General features: G+C 37.5%; 1 protein-coding gene across 1 annotated transcript in view; it reads left to right on the forward strand.

Moving 5' to 3' along the window:
* gpc1b (glypican 1b) overlaps positions 1-15931 on the forward strand; it is a 109349-nt gene that overhangs the window by 41119 nt on the left and 52299 nt on the right. The window contains exon 2 of the mRNA XM_067363519.1: positions 13464-13622. Coding sequence (XP_067219620.1) covers positions 13464-13622 — 159 coding nt within the window. The remainder of the gene's footprint in view (positions 1-13463; positions 13623-15931) is intronic.

The following is a 15931-nucleotide window of genomic DNA, read 5'->3' on the forward strand; positions in this document are numbered from 1 at the left end:
CCATTATAATGAATATTTTGGCAAGTGAGTTTGGCAAGTGAGCTATATTGATGATTAATCGAGTAATCTGATAATATTGGCATTTTTGTGGTATAAGAATAGACCTAAGTGAACAGTAGCCTTTAAAATGACTTAAAATTCATATATAATAAAAATGAGGCAATAATAATTGGTTCAAATAAAGTATCAAAAGCAAGTAATCATTCAGTCTTATTAAGCAACACTGTAAAAATACATAATATACATTATATATTATAACAAATACTTGCAGAGGGTGCCAATGGCCTGGTGATTGTTGTTGTTACACTTTACAACATGATCAAATCCTTGTTTAATATTGGCCAAACAACATTTAATTCAACTGTCCACCTAATCTTTAATATTCAGCCACTGTAATTTCTTGAACAAGGACATGTGGAAATCAAAACATGCCAACTCAGAGATAGGGTTAAAACCTTTATTTTGAAATCAACAATTCACATATATAGAAACATATTGATGTATTCTCCTGTGTTGGCGTATGTTTATACATGATTTAACATTATATACATGATGAAATGGTGCACGTTGTGTTGTGACTAACTTCAAGCTGGCTTTACTGTTATTAGGCTACCTATGCTGAAAGCATAGTGTCAGACACTGTAGATATTTAATATTGTTGGCTATAATACTGATTTTCAAGCAACTGTAAAGTGATAGTGAAAATTGGTAAATGAATGACTTTCGTATCATCATGCAGTGTTGAATTACACCACATCTGACAGTATTTCCCCCCTCGTTTTCTCAACTTTCATATTTTTCGCATGGTTCATTTCTCAAATCCCTCATTTACACCAATAAATGCCTGCTGATGAGGCTGCGTGTGAAAAACTGTCCAGTCAGCTCTGCTACAGTGATTTTTTGCTTGTGATTCTAGACGGGGGAGACAGATGCGGGCGGCTCAGATTTCCAGATTCCTCTCGGCAAAACTTGATCATCTGAATGAAATCTCAGCATTACCTGTCTGTTTAACAGGGCCTCCTGTCAGTGGCATGTTGTCCTGTTTTTTATTGAGCTGAAACAGCAAAAAGTGAAGGAAAAGGTTTTTTTTTTTTTTTTCCTGTTTAAGCAGCGAGCGACTAAACTGAACATGTTCCACTCTGCCATTACTTTTGAATGAAATATGGTGGCTATTGCACAGCTGGATGTCAGTGACATGAAATATTGATTAAATCATGTTTCATAACCATCACTTACACTCCGAACAACACATATTTGTTTTGAGAGCAACAGCAGAGGGGAAGATTTTCAGTGAATAATGAAGGTTAGTTCATCACATGGGGCTGCCACTTTTACATAGTTTGCGCTTGCTGTTTAATAATCATTTGAAACTTAGCAAACTGGTGTGGTAGATTTTCCCCTACGCACCTGACTGTTTACCTGAGGCGCCTCCTAATCGACACTCAACAATACACCTGATCTTTCGGAGCGTCTTCTAATTGACACTCAATAATATTTCGGTCAACGTCTTGACCCCTAACTTTCTGCGCAGCAATAACCAGACAGACTCCAGACTATACCTTAGAATATGCTTTATTCACGGCCGGAGGACATCGTATCAATCACAGAGAATCTCACCAGCAAGAAGAATACAACAGTTTATATAGGATGGGAGCATGGCAAAGCATTCTACAATATGATTGGTTCTTCATATGTCAAACCTCATGTTACTAGGTAAAACACGATCTGCCCAAATCATGTGTTTATTAGTTCCTTGGTTACTCAATATCATGGTGCTATTATATTTAGATAGTTGTCTAGCTGTCTTTTTCATTTCCACTTTTCTTATATTTGGACATGATTCAGACACACACTGACTTAGGCCCATGCAAGGTTTCTGGACATTTAATTTTCAAAAGCATATAAATGTTATTCCTGCATACAATTTTACAAAATACAATTTAAAAAAATTCCATCACACTGTAGTAAGATGAAGATATTTGTCTTTAACTCTGTCTTGGAAACTATGTATAAACCTTAATTAAACAATTTACAGCTGCAGTCCGTAAGTTTTGCTTCTTTGTCGCCATCTCTGCTTGAAACCTGCAATTGCAGTTATTTGTGGAATTATCATCTTTACATGGGTTGTGCATCAGCATGGCTCCTCAGTGTGGATGAATCTAATGTTTGCTGTGCATCACAGATTCTATGTCTTGGAAGTACATTTACATTTACATTTATGCATTTGGCAGACGCTTTTATCCAAAGCGACTTACATTGCATTATGCTATACATTTGTATCTGAGTATGTGTAGTAGTATCTGAAGTATGACCAAAATAAGAATTTTCACCGGAAAATGTCATCTGAACAACTAAATAACGTCTGCCACTTTTGTTCTGACCAACTGAGAAAAAAGCATTACAATAAATTGCTCTGCTAATGGTGATTAAATCTAACGATCGCTTAGCTCGGTTCACGTCAAACCCTGATGATTGAGCTGCAGGCGCCATCTTCTGGCGAGACCCAGGAATTCATTCGGTGTGCGACTCTCACAGTGCGTTATGGGTATTCTCTAGTTGTTGAGTGTGCGTCAGTTGTATACTTGTTGTTGCGGTGCATTGTGGGATTGAATGAGTGCACTCGATGTCATCCACCTTGGTTTCGGACACCACAACAAATGGCTGCCCCCTCAAACAGTGCCCTATTTAAGGGTATAGGGGGTGATTTCAGACAGAGCACTTGATTAGCTGATTCAGGTGTGTATAATTAGGGTTGGAGCTAAGCTCTGCTGGACAGTGGCCCTCCAGGAATTGAGTTTGACACCCCTGGCCTAGAGAAAGCTGGACGTTTGTGTACATTTACTACTGATCAGCATTAATTCATCAAATGATATACAGTAAAAGACTGTAATAATCTGTATGCATGATCAAGTAGTAATTTGGTGGGTGTATTTGCAGCATACTCTATTTGCATAATATATTTTTGTGAATTGGGTGCTAAAACAATGCAGACGTGCAAAAATTACATTCAAAAAACCCTGTGAGTGCATTGGTTTAATTTGTAGGAAATAATCACAGTGAGATAAACACTGATCCAGCGGAAGACAGGAGGATGTTACAGTGATAATCCTGTGTTGAGTTTTACACACCGGATCATCTGTCCTGTCTCTCTGCCCACAACGCTGTACAGCTCAGTGATACTGAACGCCACCGTGTGTGTGTGTGTGTGTGTGTGTGTGTGTGTGTCTCTCTGTTCAGGCTTCATTTCTAAAATGCGCTGTAATCCATCATGTTCCTGATAACTCTCTCTCTCTCTCTCTCTCTCTCTCTGTGACAGGAACGGTGTGTGGGTGGGATTTCTGTCTGGGATTTATTTAACGAGGCATCTCACTAGAATGGGTCACATTTTTCAACTTCCTATGATATCTCTACTTCCTTTCATCTGATGCAAGTGACATTAATAAAGCCAGAACACTATGATGTACTACTGAGCTCTGATAAGATTTCATAATTTCTGAGATGCTTATACAAATCTGAGATTCGCTGATTTGAGAACAAGTGCGTTTTTGTGCATTTTTGATGTATTGACAGCCATTCAGAAGTTGTAAAAACCAGGGTTGCCAGGTTTTCACAACCAAATCCAACCAATTGCTACTCAAAACTATCCCAATCACATTTCAGAGGGGGGTCCCCCAGTAAAAGTCATGTTCTGGGGGGTAAAATCCACATTTTTGGTGGGGTTCCCCTGGTAAGATTCGCATCCCAGTGGTAAATATGTTATTTGGGGTAGCTTCAACCCACGGACATGAAAAACAACCCGCAGCAACGGTGTTAAAGTAACCCAATTCCGCGGGAAAACTGCAGACTTGGCAACACTGGTAAAAACTGAATATGCTGTTTAAAAGTTTGGGGTCAGTAAGATTTTATTTTATTTTTAGAATAAATTAATACTTTTATTAAGTCAGGATGCATTAAATTGATCAAAATTGACAGTAAAGACTTCAAAAGATTCCTATTTCAAATACATTTTTATGCACCCTGCTGATCATAAGAAACCTATTTAAAAATATGACCAACCTCAAACATCTGAACGGTATACTTGCCAAATGCATTCTGGGAATCTCATGTCATAAATGTCCTCTTCCAAGGGGTTTCTTTTCTCTGCTTTTTATTATAAAAACATTTAAAAATCTTACCCATCCAAAACTTTTGAACGTTACCTTGTATTACTGATACCACCATTTTACCTTGGTACAGCCAGAGTACTTCTGTGTAACGATTTGTTACAGTGCCAATAAGTTTGTGTATGTGAATGAGTGATGCTATTAGAGGATGTTTTCATCTTTCCCTGACTTCAAATGCTCTCATTAATGCAAGACATGCATCTTCACAATCGTAGTTGTTTGCAGTGGATCGTTAGGAGAAATGCATGCCACTGGCAAACTCATTCATCAACTACCTCAGAAAAGCGATTGTGTTTTAGTATGAGGGCTCTTGTGTTGTATTGATTGGGTGGTGAAGAGCTAGTGTGTTAAATGTTTCATATCAAATCACTCAGATGTAGTGTCCCTGCTGCTAACTTGCACTCTTCTATATGTGAGGAATAAATGTGAAGTTTTCAAGTCTGACATGCTAATGAATGTCATCTGCTTTTTCACACACACTATTTCTCAAGCATGCATTAACCCTAGCATTAATCATGACGCTCCTGCAATCTCAGCTAAACGTGCTGAAATTAATTGCTAACATGTCTCCCTTATAGATTGAAAACAATCTATTTTACATTTAGAAACAGCAAAGTGGACAACGTCTGCTTGCTTCTCTGCTTTGTAACAGCATTAAGCAGCTTCCTCAGAATGAGTCGATAGGCTAATTGCTAGGCTAACTGTCTATGTATTACACTTCTAGATATACCATGAAGGAAACGGTTGGGAAATACAATGTAATAACAGTGTTTACTGTAAAATAAAAACTGTTTGGATGGCTGGTGATGGTAAAAAGGATTACAGTAACATAGGAAGTCATGTGTTTAGCGCGTATGTAAAGATTTTAGCAGTGGTGTAGCAAACAAGCATACGCTGGTAAGGTAAGTTTTGAAGCTGGTATGCAGGTTTGAGCGGGTCTATGCTGGTCCATGCTGGTCCTAAGCTGGTCCAGGACCAGCATGGACCAGCATAGGACCAGCTCAGGACCAGCACTTGACCAGCATAAACCAGCATACCAGCTCCAAAACCTACCTTACCAGCGTATGCTTGTTTTTTTCAGCAGCTGGCCAAATTGCCAAAACTAGAAATTACCTCAGAGCCTGGTTAAGGTTGATAAAGATTTATTTTGCAGATCATTGACATAAAGCGACTTATTGTTTACATTTGCGGCTTATAAATGTTTTCCCTGGTGCAACCTGTCTTGAGAAAAAAAAATCTGCAAAGTTAGTTGGAAGTTCCTAGTCGGAAATTGGACATGAAAGCCCTCTCAAGTCGTATTTATTACTGGGAAACTCTGAGATAATTTTGATACCCTAATTTCCAAGTTGGGCGTGCCATAAATCTTAAACATGTCGGAGGGGAGAACGACTGCTGCTTTGACTGGTATTCTTTATTAGTTTTTTTCCACAACTGCTACATCGCCTTGTCATTAAAGTAGTGCATATTTACATATATGAAAACAAAAACATTTGAAGCATATTGTATGTTTTATACACAACCAAAATAGCATGTAATTGACCTAAATTCCAGAATCGCCAGCAAGCTGACTATCTATATATGTTTATGTGGTTGTCAACAAATGGGACGCTACAACTTATTAAAAAAAAATATATATTTTCAATACATTTTGGCTTTAATAAGATTTCCCAAATAAATAGGCAAGAATAAACATAGTGTCTTCTTTGATCCCTGTTCTTGCCGAAAATAAAGGACTTCATGGGACAGGTTTGTAATCACGACTTCAGAAGTGGGAAGTAGTAAATAGCCAATAGTACATGTGCAGCAAGTTTGGGGTCAATATTATTATTATTTTTTTTTTTATAAGAAATTGTTACATTTATTCTGCAAGGACGCATTAAATTGATTAAAAGTGACAGCAAAGACATATATTATTTCCTTTTCAAAAAATGCTATTATTTTGAACTTTATATTCATCAGAGAATCCTGCAAAAAAAAAAACTAATCCTAAATCCTAAAAAACTTCTTTCAAAATAGACAACCTCTGAACAACCAAACTTCTGAACAGTAGCGTACTCCACATGCCAAAAAGGCATGGAGGAAATGCATTCTGGGAATCTCATGTCATAAATGTCTTCTTCCAAGGGGTTTCTTTAAGATAGATATCCATAATCACTTCCTCCTGAATGTGGTGATGCTATATAGTTACCGCTACACATCCAGGCTGCTGACTGTGTGTGTTAATTTGATGCTTTATCTGTGTAACTGCTTTTGAGCTGAACAGATTAAAGTGAACATTTCCTTCCTCTCCCTGGTAAAATAACATTAACTCACTCATCTCTTTCTGTTTCTCTCTCTCTCTCACACACACACACACACACACACACACTCACACCAGAGTTAGAGGGGTTTTTTTGGATTCTCATTCTGTGGTCTAATTGGATCCTAATAGGAGTTTTCCTCCCTAGAGTTCTCTGATAAGTTAATGGTCTGTGAATTGGTCCTTCGTCAATCTCCAATCTTACGATGTGTGTGTGTTAGTGGGCCATGAGAGACCTTAGAGGGAAAATAGCACTGGCTTAACTCACTACTTTAAATGCTTTTATTAGGGGTCACATAAGGTCTCTCTCTCTTTAGTTTGTACTAGGCAGAAACCATAAGATGTTTACAAGATGTTTGTGTTTCCAGTTTTACAAACAGAGAAATCTGTTTTATATTAACTCTAATTTATCAAGGCTGAATAGAACTCCAGCCCAGCCCAGCCCAGCCCAGCCTAGCCCAGTTCACTTTACAGAGAAATGTGATTTATTGATCTCTGAGGGATAATTTAGCAACCACACCATGAGTCAGAATCGAACAGGGGTTACGGCCAAAACACTGAATATTAGCCACCAAAAGATCACAACAAATTGCTTGGCACCTCTGTGTGTGTGTGTGTGTGTATCAGAGGTCGCGTTAACCAAAAATTATCCGTCATTGATGGAATTTTTTTATCAATGACGGAAAAATCTGAAGGCCGTCCGTCACGTTGACAGATTACACTGAGGGTGATCTACTGTAAATTGTAACTGTAATTCCCACCCCTGTCCAGTTGGTGGCGAGTGCACTCCAATGTAGCAGCAGAGCACTGGATCCAGAACAAAAATTAAACTGGCACAAATCTTTTGCTATGCGTTTGATAATGCACAGGCGAGTACCCAGAAGCTACAACGATCTATCACGCCACATTAAAGAGCGCCAGAACGGTATTTATTGCTTGAATTTCTTAATGAAATGGACAGAATTTGAAATCTAAGACTTTGTTCCATAACAAAAGCAACACAAAGCTTTAAGCCTATTGCGATTTATTGGATGGGAGGCGCACTGACTATGTACTGTTTATTCATCAACTGAAAAGATTGACTGGGATTTACGAATCGATATCGGTCTTATGAATGTGACCAAAACAGACATTTTAATTGTTTATTAATAAAGTAATGTTTTCTGAATCAGTGTCGGCTGCAAAGATGAAGTTGACATTGACTCTCATCATTTCATAGTGGCACGTTTCGAGAGGGTATGCACATTGAATTTGGTTTAGTCTACATAATCAGAGTAGCCTATTTCTTTTCGTTTTGAATTCTTTAGTTTTCGTTAAAGTAGATATTTAATGCTTTCTATAGAGATATTTCTCATGTCTCTGAGGCAAGCAGCCTATACGCTGAGTTTCGGTTAATTTAGCCTGTAAGACGCGCTCCAGTTCTCACGCCAGTGATCGCGCCGGCGCCTCCATGTCATGATTATATTTTCTCCTATATTTGCTTCTTATTTATTAAATACAGGCAATTGGTTAATGAAACATTGATTAAAATTAAGATACAATTTTTACAAAAACGAAATTGACTTTAAAGAAAGGCTTTCTACAAAACAAAACTTAATGAAGTGGTCAAAATCATGTCTGGCACACTCCATGTCTCCCGATATATTACACATCTTATAATGCATCTTACTCATGCTGTTCACTTTTCATAATCAAATAGATGAATTTAAAACATAACATGGGACTATTTAAACATAAATATGAAACTAAGTTATCTTTAATGACGACCAACACGTAGCCTATTAGTACAGCACAGAGAAATTTCATGCGTGAATTACCAGTCATTTTAATTTTCATCTTTTAATTATAATAACACATTTAATTGCTTTTATTTTTATTCAAATGTGAACGGTTAGTTCCTGTCCTTGATTCTGATTGGTCAATAGCTGTGTTTTATTCACGATAAAACCACTGCACCCAACGATTCTGTGTATCACTACACAACACTCTTAGCAACGTAAACTGTTTGTTCTCAGTTGATAGTCTTCATTGAAGCTTACTGTATTATGTAGAAGAATATTGTGAGAAAAGTTTATTACCTACATTGATATTTAGCATTTTCCTTCAGGTCAGTCCTATGTTCATAATAAAAAATCTGTTTAAATGTCAGCTGTATTATCTTGTCCTTTTAACAGTTAAGGGGTTTTCCCATGACTGACAGCATTTGTCAGTTGCGTCTTGTTCCGTGTTCACAACAATTCAGTCTTTTCAATATAAAAGTCTTCGCTACTGACTGACACACTCATAAAGACAGTCTTTGCTGCCATCTAATGGCGTAATGATGTAACTTCTGTTGCTGTTCACAGTCAGGGACTATTTTTTCCAGCGGAAGGAAGGCTTTTAGTGAAAGTTGGCTTTAATATTTGTATTGTGTGGTAACCGTTTTATAAAAGCAATAAGGTACTCAAGGTTGCTGTATCGTGAATAAATCAAAATTCCCAAAAACATAAAGCAAAGTTTCCAAACAAGCAGGTCAAATATCTGAGTAAAATGTCTTTCAAATTAATCCAAATATGGGCCAAAAAATCTGTCTGAACAAAAATGCAGGTCTTATATATGCCCACACACACACACTAACAAGCCAGGCACAGGTGATATCATTGAGCTAATAATGAACAGGAAATCAGGAGAAAGTTGTGGAAGGTCTTGTGCTCTCTGTTTCCCTCTGCTGGACAGACCGTGGTGTGACAGTGACTTATTCACGACACAGCACAGCTTCTCCTACCTTATTGCTTACATAACTATACTAAATTTCGCTACCGATAACCATTCAGAGTAATATCTTCCGATAACGATACCAATTTGGGGTTCTGCCTTTTATACCTTCCTTTAAATGAATGACAATTTCATTATAATTAATTATTAATCATTATATTTTTAATTATTATATTTTAAAAAGAAATGCAAAATTTTAAAAAGAAATCCATTTCATCAACTTGTTTCAGAGTAACTGGTCAGTTATAGTTATAATCAATAACACATATAAACAAACACATTACTCAGATTAATATGAACACACATGAACTAAAATCTGAAGATTAAATTAATATTTCTTAACTTTCTGAATGTTATTATTTCATTTAATTACTATTAATATTGATCATTAAACTGGTTTCTTACCATTTCCTCTGTACACACACTACAATTTCGGATAGTGTGAAAATTTGCTTTTATCGGCTGATACCGATTATTGGCCGATATATCGGTGCATCTTTATAAAATATTAAAGGGTAAATGATAATGATTAGCTCAGTCTGAGTTTATAGTGGATAAATATAGTGTATCAATTCATAAAAGAAATATTTTCTGTGATCGAATACCTTTTTTTTTTTTTTTTTCCTTCTATGGAAAAAATGAGAATCTGAATCCTCTTTCTGACTACTGAACCCAAAGCCTCACAAAATAAATGACAATGAATCACATCCTTTCCATATTTATCTCATTTTTTCTAACCAGCCATGTTCACAGCAGCACATTTTGTCCGTTACCTTGGTTTCTGTTTTCATTGTGTTGCACTGGATGTTGGAGGCCAAACACATTGGTTGTGAGGGTTTAATCAAGTGTTATGCTGTTCAAGGGCCTGTAAACCTTCTTGAGCAGTAGCATTAAGCTCAGATAAGAGTGCATTAAATTCCATCTGTTTTCAGTGTGCTTTTATATATGAGAGTGGGAAATGAACTGTGCTGCTGGAGTCTCTCCCTCTCTTCCTCTGTCCTTGGATTGGAGAATAGGCCCAGGATAGAAATGGCTGACAGCCCAGCTCTTTAGAAAAAGAATCCTGTCTCTGACAGTGTGTACTCTCACCCACTGACAAACACACATGTGCTCAGACACATAAGTCACAGGTAGACACTTGCTTTATTTGACACTGACACACCACACAAGATAGACACACTACACTGACACACAAATACACACATCACTATGGCCCAAGATGGCAATATATAAGAATGATGTGGATTTCTATTTGATAAAATTATAAATGACAGAATACTAATACAGAATACTCTGACTGATACATGAGAGAGGGATATAATAATTTATTTTTCAAGAATTTGTTTTGTATCATTAAATAGCTATAACCATTAAATAGCCATTATCATTAAATAATAATAATAATAATTATTATTATTATTATTACATTTATTTTGCACTATTCTTTTTGTATGTAATTAGGCTGCAAACTGTTATAAAAATGCATTTGTCATGCTAGGAAAGAACATCACAAATTGAAAACTGGAAAGGACAGAGAGAGAGAGAGAGAGAGAGAGAGAGAGAGAGAGGGTCCTTTAATAACGACTGACGTGTCATCACTTCTGTAGTACAATATTTGACCAAACACAGGGGTGAACACCAGTCGATTGAGTGGAAACTTTCAATTACTGTTCAGCCCCCTCCTTTCCCCCCTCCCCCCCATCATAAAAATCATTTGTACTCCGTTATATAACTGTGCTGTGATGTTCAGCTGTCAGTCAATGACACATTCAGAGATTCACCACTGGGGGTCTGCTTGCATTTGTATACACATTTTGAAATATTTATTTCTCAAGAGATTTATTGTTTGTAACATGCAGTTTGAAAATATTTACTAGAAAAACACTCAACTCATATATATATAAAATGTACCACATAATACTAGAAATCTCGTCTTGTGGGGACATTTTTTGGTCCCCATGAAGAAAACAGATGGATGAATGATGTTTGTTTTGTTTTTTTAAATGTAAAAATGCAAAAGGTTTTCTGTGATGGGTAGATTTATATATATATATATATATATATATATATATATATATATATATATATATATATATATATATATACAGCTCTGGAAAAAATTAAGAGACCACTTAAAATTGATTTCTGAACTTGGAGTGGTCTCTAAATTTTTTCCAGAGCTGTATATATATATAATATATAGTATCTCACAGCAGTGAGTACTCCCTTCGCATTTTTGTAAATATTTTATTATGTCTTTTCATGTGACAACACTGAAGAAATGACACTTTGCTACAATGTAAAGTAGTGAGTGTACAGCTTGTATAAAAGTATAAATTTGCTGTCCCCTCAAAATAACTCAAAACACAGCCATTAATGTCTAAACCGCTGGCCACAGAGATGAGTACACCCTTCAGTAAAAATGTCCAAATTGGGCCCAATTAGCCATTTTCTCTCCCCGGTGTCATGTGACTCATTAGTGTTACAAGGTCTCAGGTGTGAATGGGGAGCAGGTGTGTTTAATTTGGTGTTATTGCTCTCACTCTCTCATACTGGTCACTGGAAGTTCAACATGGCACCTCGTGGCAAAGAACTCTCTGAGGATCTGAAAAAAAGAATTGTTGCTCTACATAAAGATGGCGTAGGCTATAAGAAGATTGCCAAGACCCTGAAACCGAATTGCAGCACGGTGGCCAAGACCATACAGCGGTTTAACAGGACAGGTTTCACTCAGAACAGGCCTCGCCATGGTCGACCAAAGAAGTTCCAGAGGTTCCATATCCAGAGGTTGTGTTTGGGTAATAGATGTATGAGTGCTGTCAGCATTGCTGCAGAGGTTGAAGGGGTGGGGGTCAGCCTGTCAGTGCTGTCCCCTCAAACGGAAGGTGGAGGAGCGCAAGGTCTCTAACATCCACCAGCTCCGTGATGTCGTCATGGAGGAGTGGAAGAGGACTCCATTGGCAACCTATGAAGCTCTGGTGAACTCCATGCCCAAGAGGGTTAAGGCAGTGCGGGAAAATAATGGTGGCCACACAAAATATTGACACTTTGGCCCAATTTGGACATTTTCACTTAGGAGTGTACTCACTTTTGTGGCCAGTGGTTTAGACATTAATGGCTGTGTGTTGAGTTATTTTAAGGGGTCAAGTGTCATTTCTTCAGTTTTGTCACATGAAAAGATATAATAAAATATTTACAAAAATGTGAGGGGTGTACTCACTTCTGTGAGATACTGTGTAAATACACACACGTACACATATTAGGGCTGCACTATTTATCTCAGTTAAATCAGCTCTGTGATCAGTAGTAAGTGCTTCTCCATCTGAAAGCCAGAGGGCGCTCTTGCGCAGAAACTCTAAACATGCCCAGCCACAGAAGAAGATAACATGCATCATATCACTGTAGCTGAATAAACAGAAGATTGAAACGCTCTGATTAAACATGACTAATAAACACACGACCAGTAGCGTGTTTACCCACCACACAAAGCACGTATTTCTGTGGAGCCCCGTGGGCCTGGGAAATTATTTTCTTGAGAAAATTTGCCATGTACTGTAGCCTACCTGATATACAGTATATCCAAAGTAACTGATATGGACTCGAATTGCAAGCTTGTGAATCAAAATGCATAACTATGATGACAGACTAGCAGGAAACGGTGCAAAACAGAGTCCAAGGGTGATATTGTGACATATTGATAAGCCTCATCTTTCCATTATTATTAATAATGGTTTTAAATTGCACTCTTAAATGTGTATTGAAAATTGCCAGCTTATAAAACCTATGATCCAGGGACCATATTCATATAACATCTAAAGCTAAATGTACATCTTAACTGGCTAAGTTAGATGGTGATTGACACTAAACAGTAGAACATCAGTCCAGTCTCTCCAGCTGTAAATGTCATTGGCTGTTAAAGTCTTGTGTTGCTTATAATAAATTGACATGTTGCATTGTTTCAGAATTCTCTCAATTACATGTAGCTTAGATCAGATGCATACTATGCATTAGTGAGTGTGGTGGTGCTTATGGGGTGTTACTCTGGGACAGGAGTATAAGGCTGGGAGCGAAAAAAGGAAAAATCACAGCATACTCACTACAGGCCCCCAATAACCTGTGGTGGATGGATGGATGGATGGATGGATGGATGGATGGATGGATGGATGGATGGATGGATGGATGGATGGATGGAGAAAGTGAAATGCATATAGTGACGTCCTGATAATGTTGTTAATTGTCTCTCTCAGGTGAGCACCTGCGGGTGTGTCCTCAGGGTTACACCTGCTGCACGTCTGGAATGGAGGAGAACCTCCTGAACCTGAGCAAACAAGAGTTTGAGACGCAGGTGAAGGAGTCTGGACGCACGTTACAGGTCTCTCTCAACGGCCAGTACAAGAGCTTTGATGGTAAGTTACTGTCTGGGAGCTCTTTCCATTATACAGTTTATGAGGTTGAGAAGAATTGTTTGATGAAGAAATATACCAGTCTTTGAAAAAAATGTTCTAACCTTAAAGGGTTTTGTCAGGCACTTCATATTTAGAACCTTTTATGGGTTCCCATAATGGGATCATGTTATGGATTTAATTGATTTAATTAAAATTTAATTGGATTTTAATTGTTAATTATTAGGGCCCGAGCACCGATGGTGTGAGGACCCTACTGGAATTGCTCAGCCAATTATTCTTCTTCTCCAAAATGAATCGCATTTTTGAGGGCCTAAACATTATCAAAAACTCATAAAATGTTGCACAAGCGTCAGAAGTGGTGAAAATTTACATCTGATATGGGTTTCAGAATTAGGTGTGGTAAAATGGCTCGATAGCGGCACCTACAAAATTTCAATTAAGCGCCCTTCGTGCTACGTTTCACGTACAGTTATGAAATTCAGTAGACAGATGTAACAGCCCAATACCTACAAAAAAGCCCCTGGGTGCAAAGTTTGTAAACCCAACAGGAAGTGAGATATTTTGAATTTTCTTTGCAAAATTTGTGCAGTTTTTGCCATTTCCAGACGTTGTACTTTAACGAACTCCTCCTAGAGCTTTAATCAGATCAACATCATATTTGGTCAGTCTAATCTAAAGGCCTTTGAGACGTTAAATTGCGAAGATCTAGAGTTTTCGCTGAGGGGCGTGTCCATGGCGGCCTGGCAAAGTTCGATGTTTCGCCATGAAACAGGAAGATGTTGTAACTCGGGCATAAAATGTCTGATCTGCCCCAAACTTCAAATGTTTTATTAGAGTCCTGACCTGAAGACATTTATATGACAATATTCAGTTACAGTCATAGCGCCACCTGGGGGCAACAGGAAATTACATGTTTTACACTGTGATCAACTCCTCATAGAGATTAAACCAGAAGCACATTATATATGGCCAGTCTAATCTTAAGGCCTTTGAGATGTTAAATATCAAAGATCTTGAGTTTTCGCTGTCAGGTCGCTGTGGCGGCCTGACAAAGTCTGATGTTTCGCCATGAAAGAGGAAGCTGTTGTTACTCAGGCATACTATGTCTGATCTGCTCCAAACTTCACATGAGTGATAAGAGTCCTGGCCTAAAGACATCTATATGACAATATTCAGTTAGCTATAGCGCCACCTGTTGGCAGCAGGAAATGTGGCACTTTTACATGATTTTGCCATTATTCTCCTGTATTTACTTGCTCACATGCATGTCGCCCACTGTTCGCTGTTTTCCTAAGGCCAACGGGTGGCGGTGAGCCCGGGTGCGAGGGCCCTTTCATCGCTGCTTGCAGCTTTAATTAATTGTTGTAATTTGTTTTAATGCATTTTTTTTTTTTTTTGATGAATTCAACATACTTAATCACTACAGTAGAACAAAACTGAAATAACCAGTTAAGCATTAAAATATTACGCAATCATCTAGTTTTTCTTTTTTTTTTACAATCACTAGGATGCATTTCTCAATACTTGGGTCAGTTTTTCAAAACTCTTCAAACGCTGAGCACAACAGCAGTCTATCTGGGTTAAACTGTGGATTATTTTTCATTGCTTTGGCACAAAATGCATTCAGTGACTACATTTTTCAAATTACATAAATATATTCTCACTTCTACACAAACACAGCCAAAACTCTATATATCTACAGGCCAATTTGCATGTTTGCATACTCTTTTCAAAACTAAAGTTCAAAACGTAATATAATACAAAAATGAATAAGACAGCAATTTGCTACATTTCTACAGTAATACCATGTTGAAAGCATTAGAGAGTGTCATTCTTGATTTCTAAAGGCATTTTACAAAAGAAAAATGCTATCTGATGTTAGTGTTTTTAGGTCAGTGTTTTATGAATGATAAAGTGTGTTTGTTAGATTACAACTTTTGCTAGCGTTACGGAAGGATGACTTGATTTGAGACTGAAGTGTTTTGGTAGTTTTAGTGCATTTTAAATGTGAAATTAACTGCTGTGTGAAGAGTTTTGAAAGTGACCTTTGAAAACACTGAGAAATGTGTCCTAGCCATTGTCAAAAACTGTATGATATTTATCCTATAGAACCTTTTTGGCATAAAGTGTTCTTTAAAAGTAAGTCAAGAACCCTAGGATTCTCTATAGAACCCAACTGAACCCTTTTTTCTAAGAGTGTAGTTTGTTTGCCTAACAAACCTGGGCTTGATATCTCAGAGCAGCACTGATAAAACCTCCTAGTGGCATTAGACAGATGGTGTGTGTGTGTATAGTACAAGTGTGGATTT

Source organism: Chanodichthys erythropterus, chromosome 16, assembly GCF_024489055.1.
Source record: "Chanodichthys erythropterus isolate Z2021 chromosome 16, ASM2448905v1, whole genome shotgun sequence".
NCBI lineage: Eukaryota > Metazoa > Chordata > Actinopteri > Cypriniformes > Xenocyprididae > Chanodichthys > Chanodichthys erythropterus.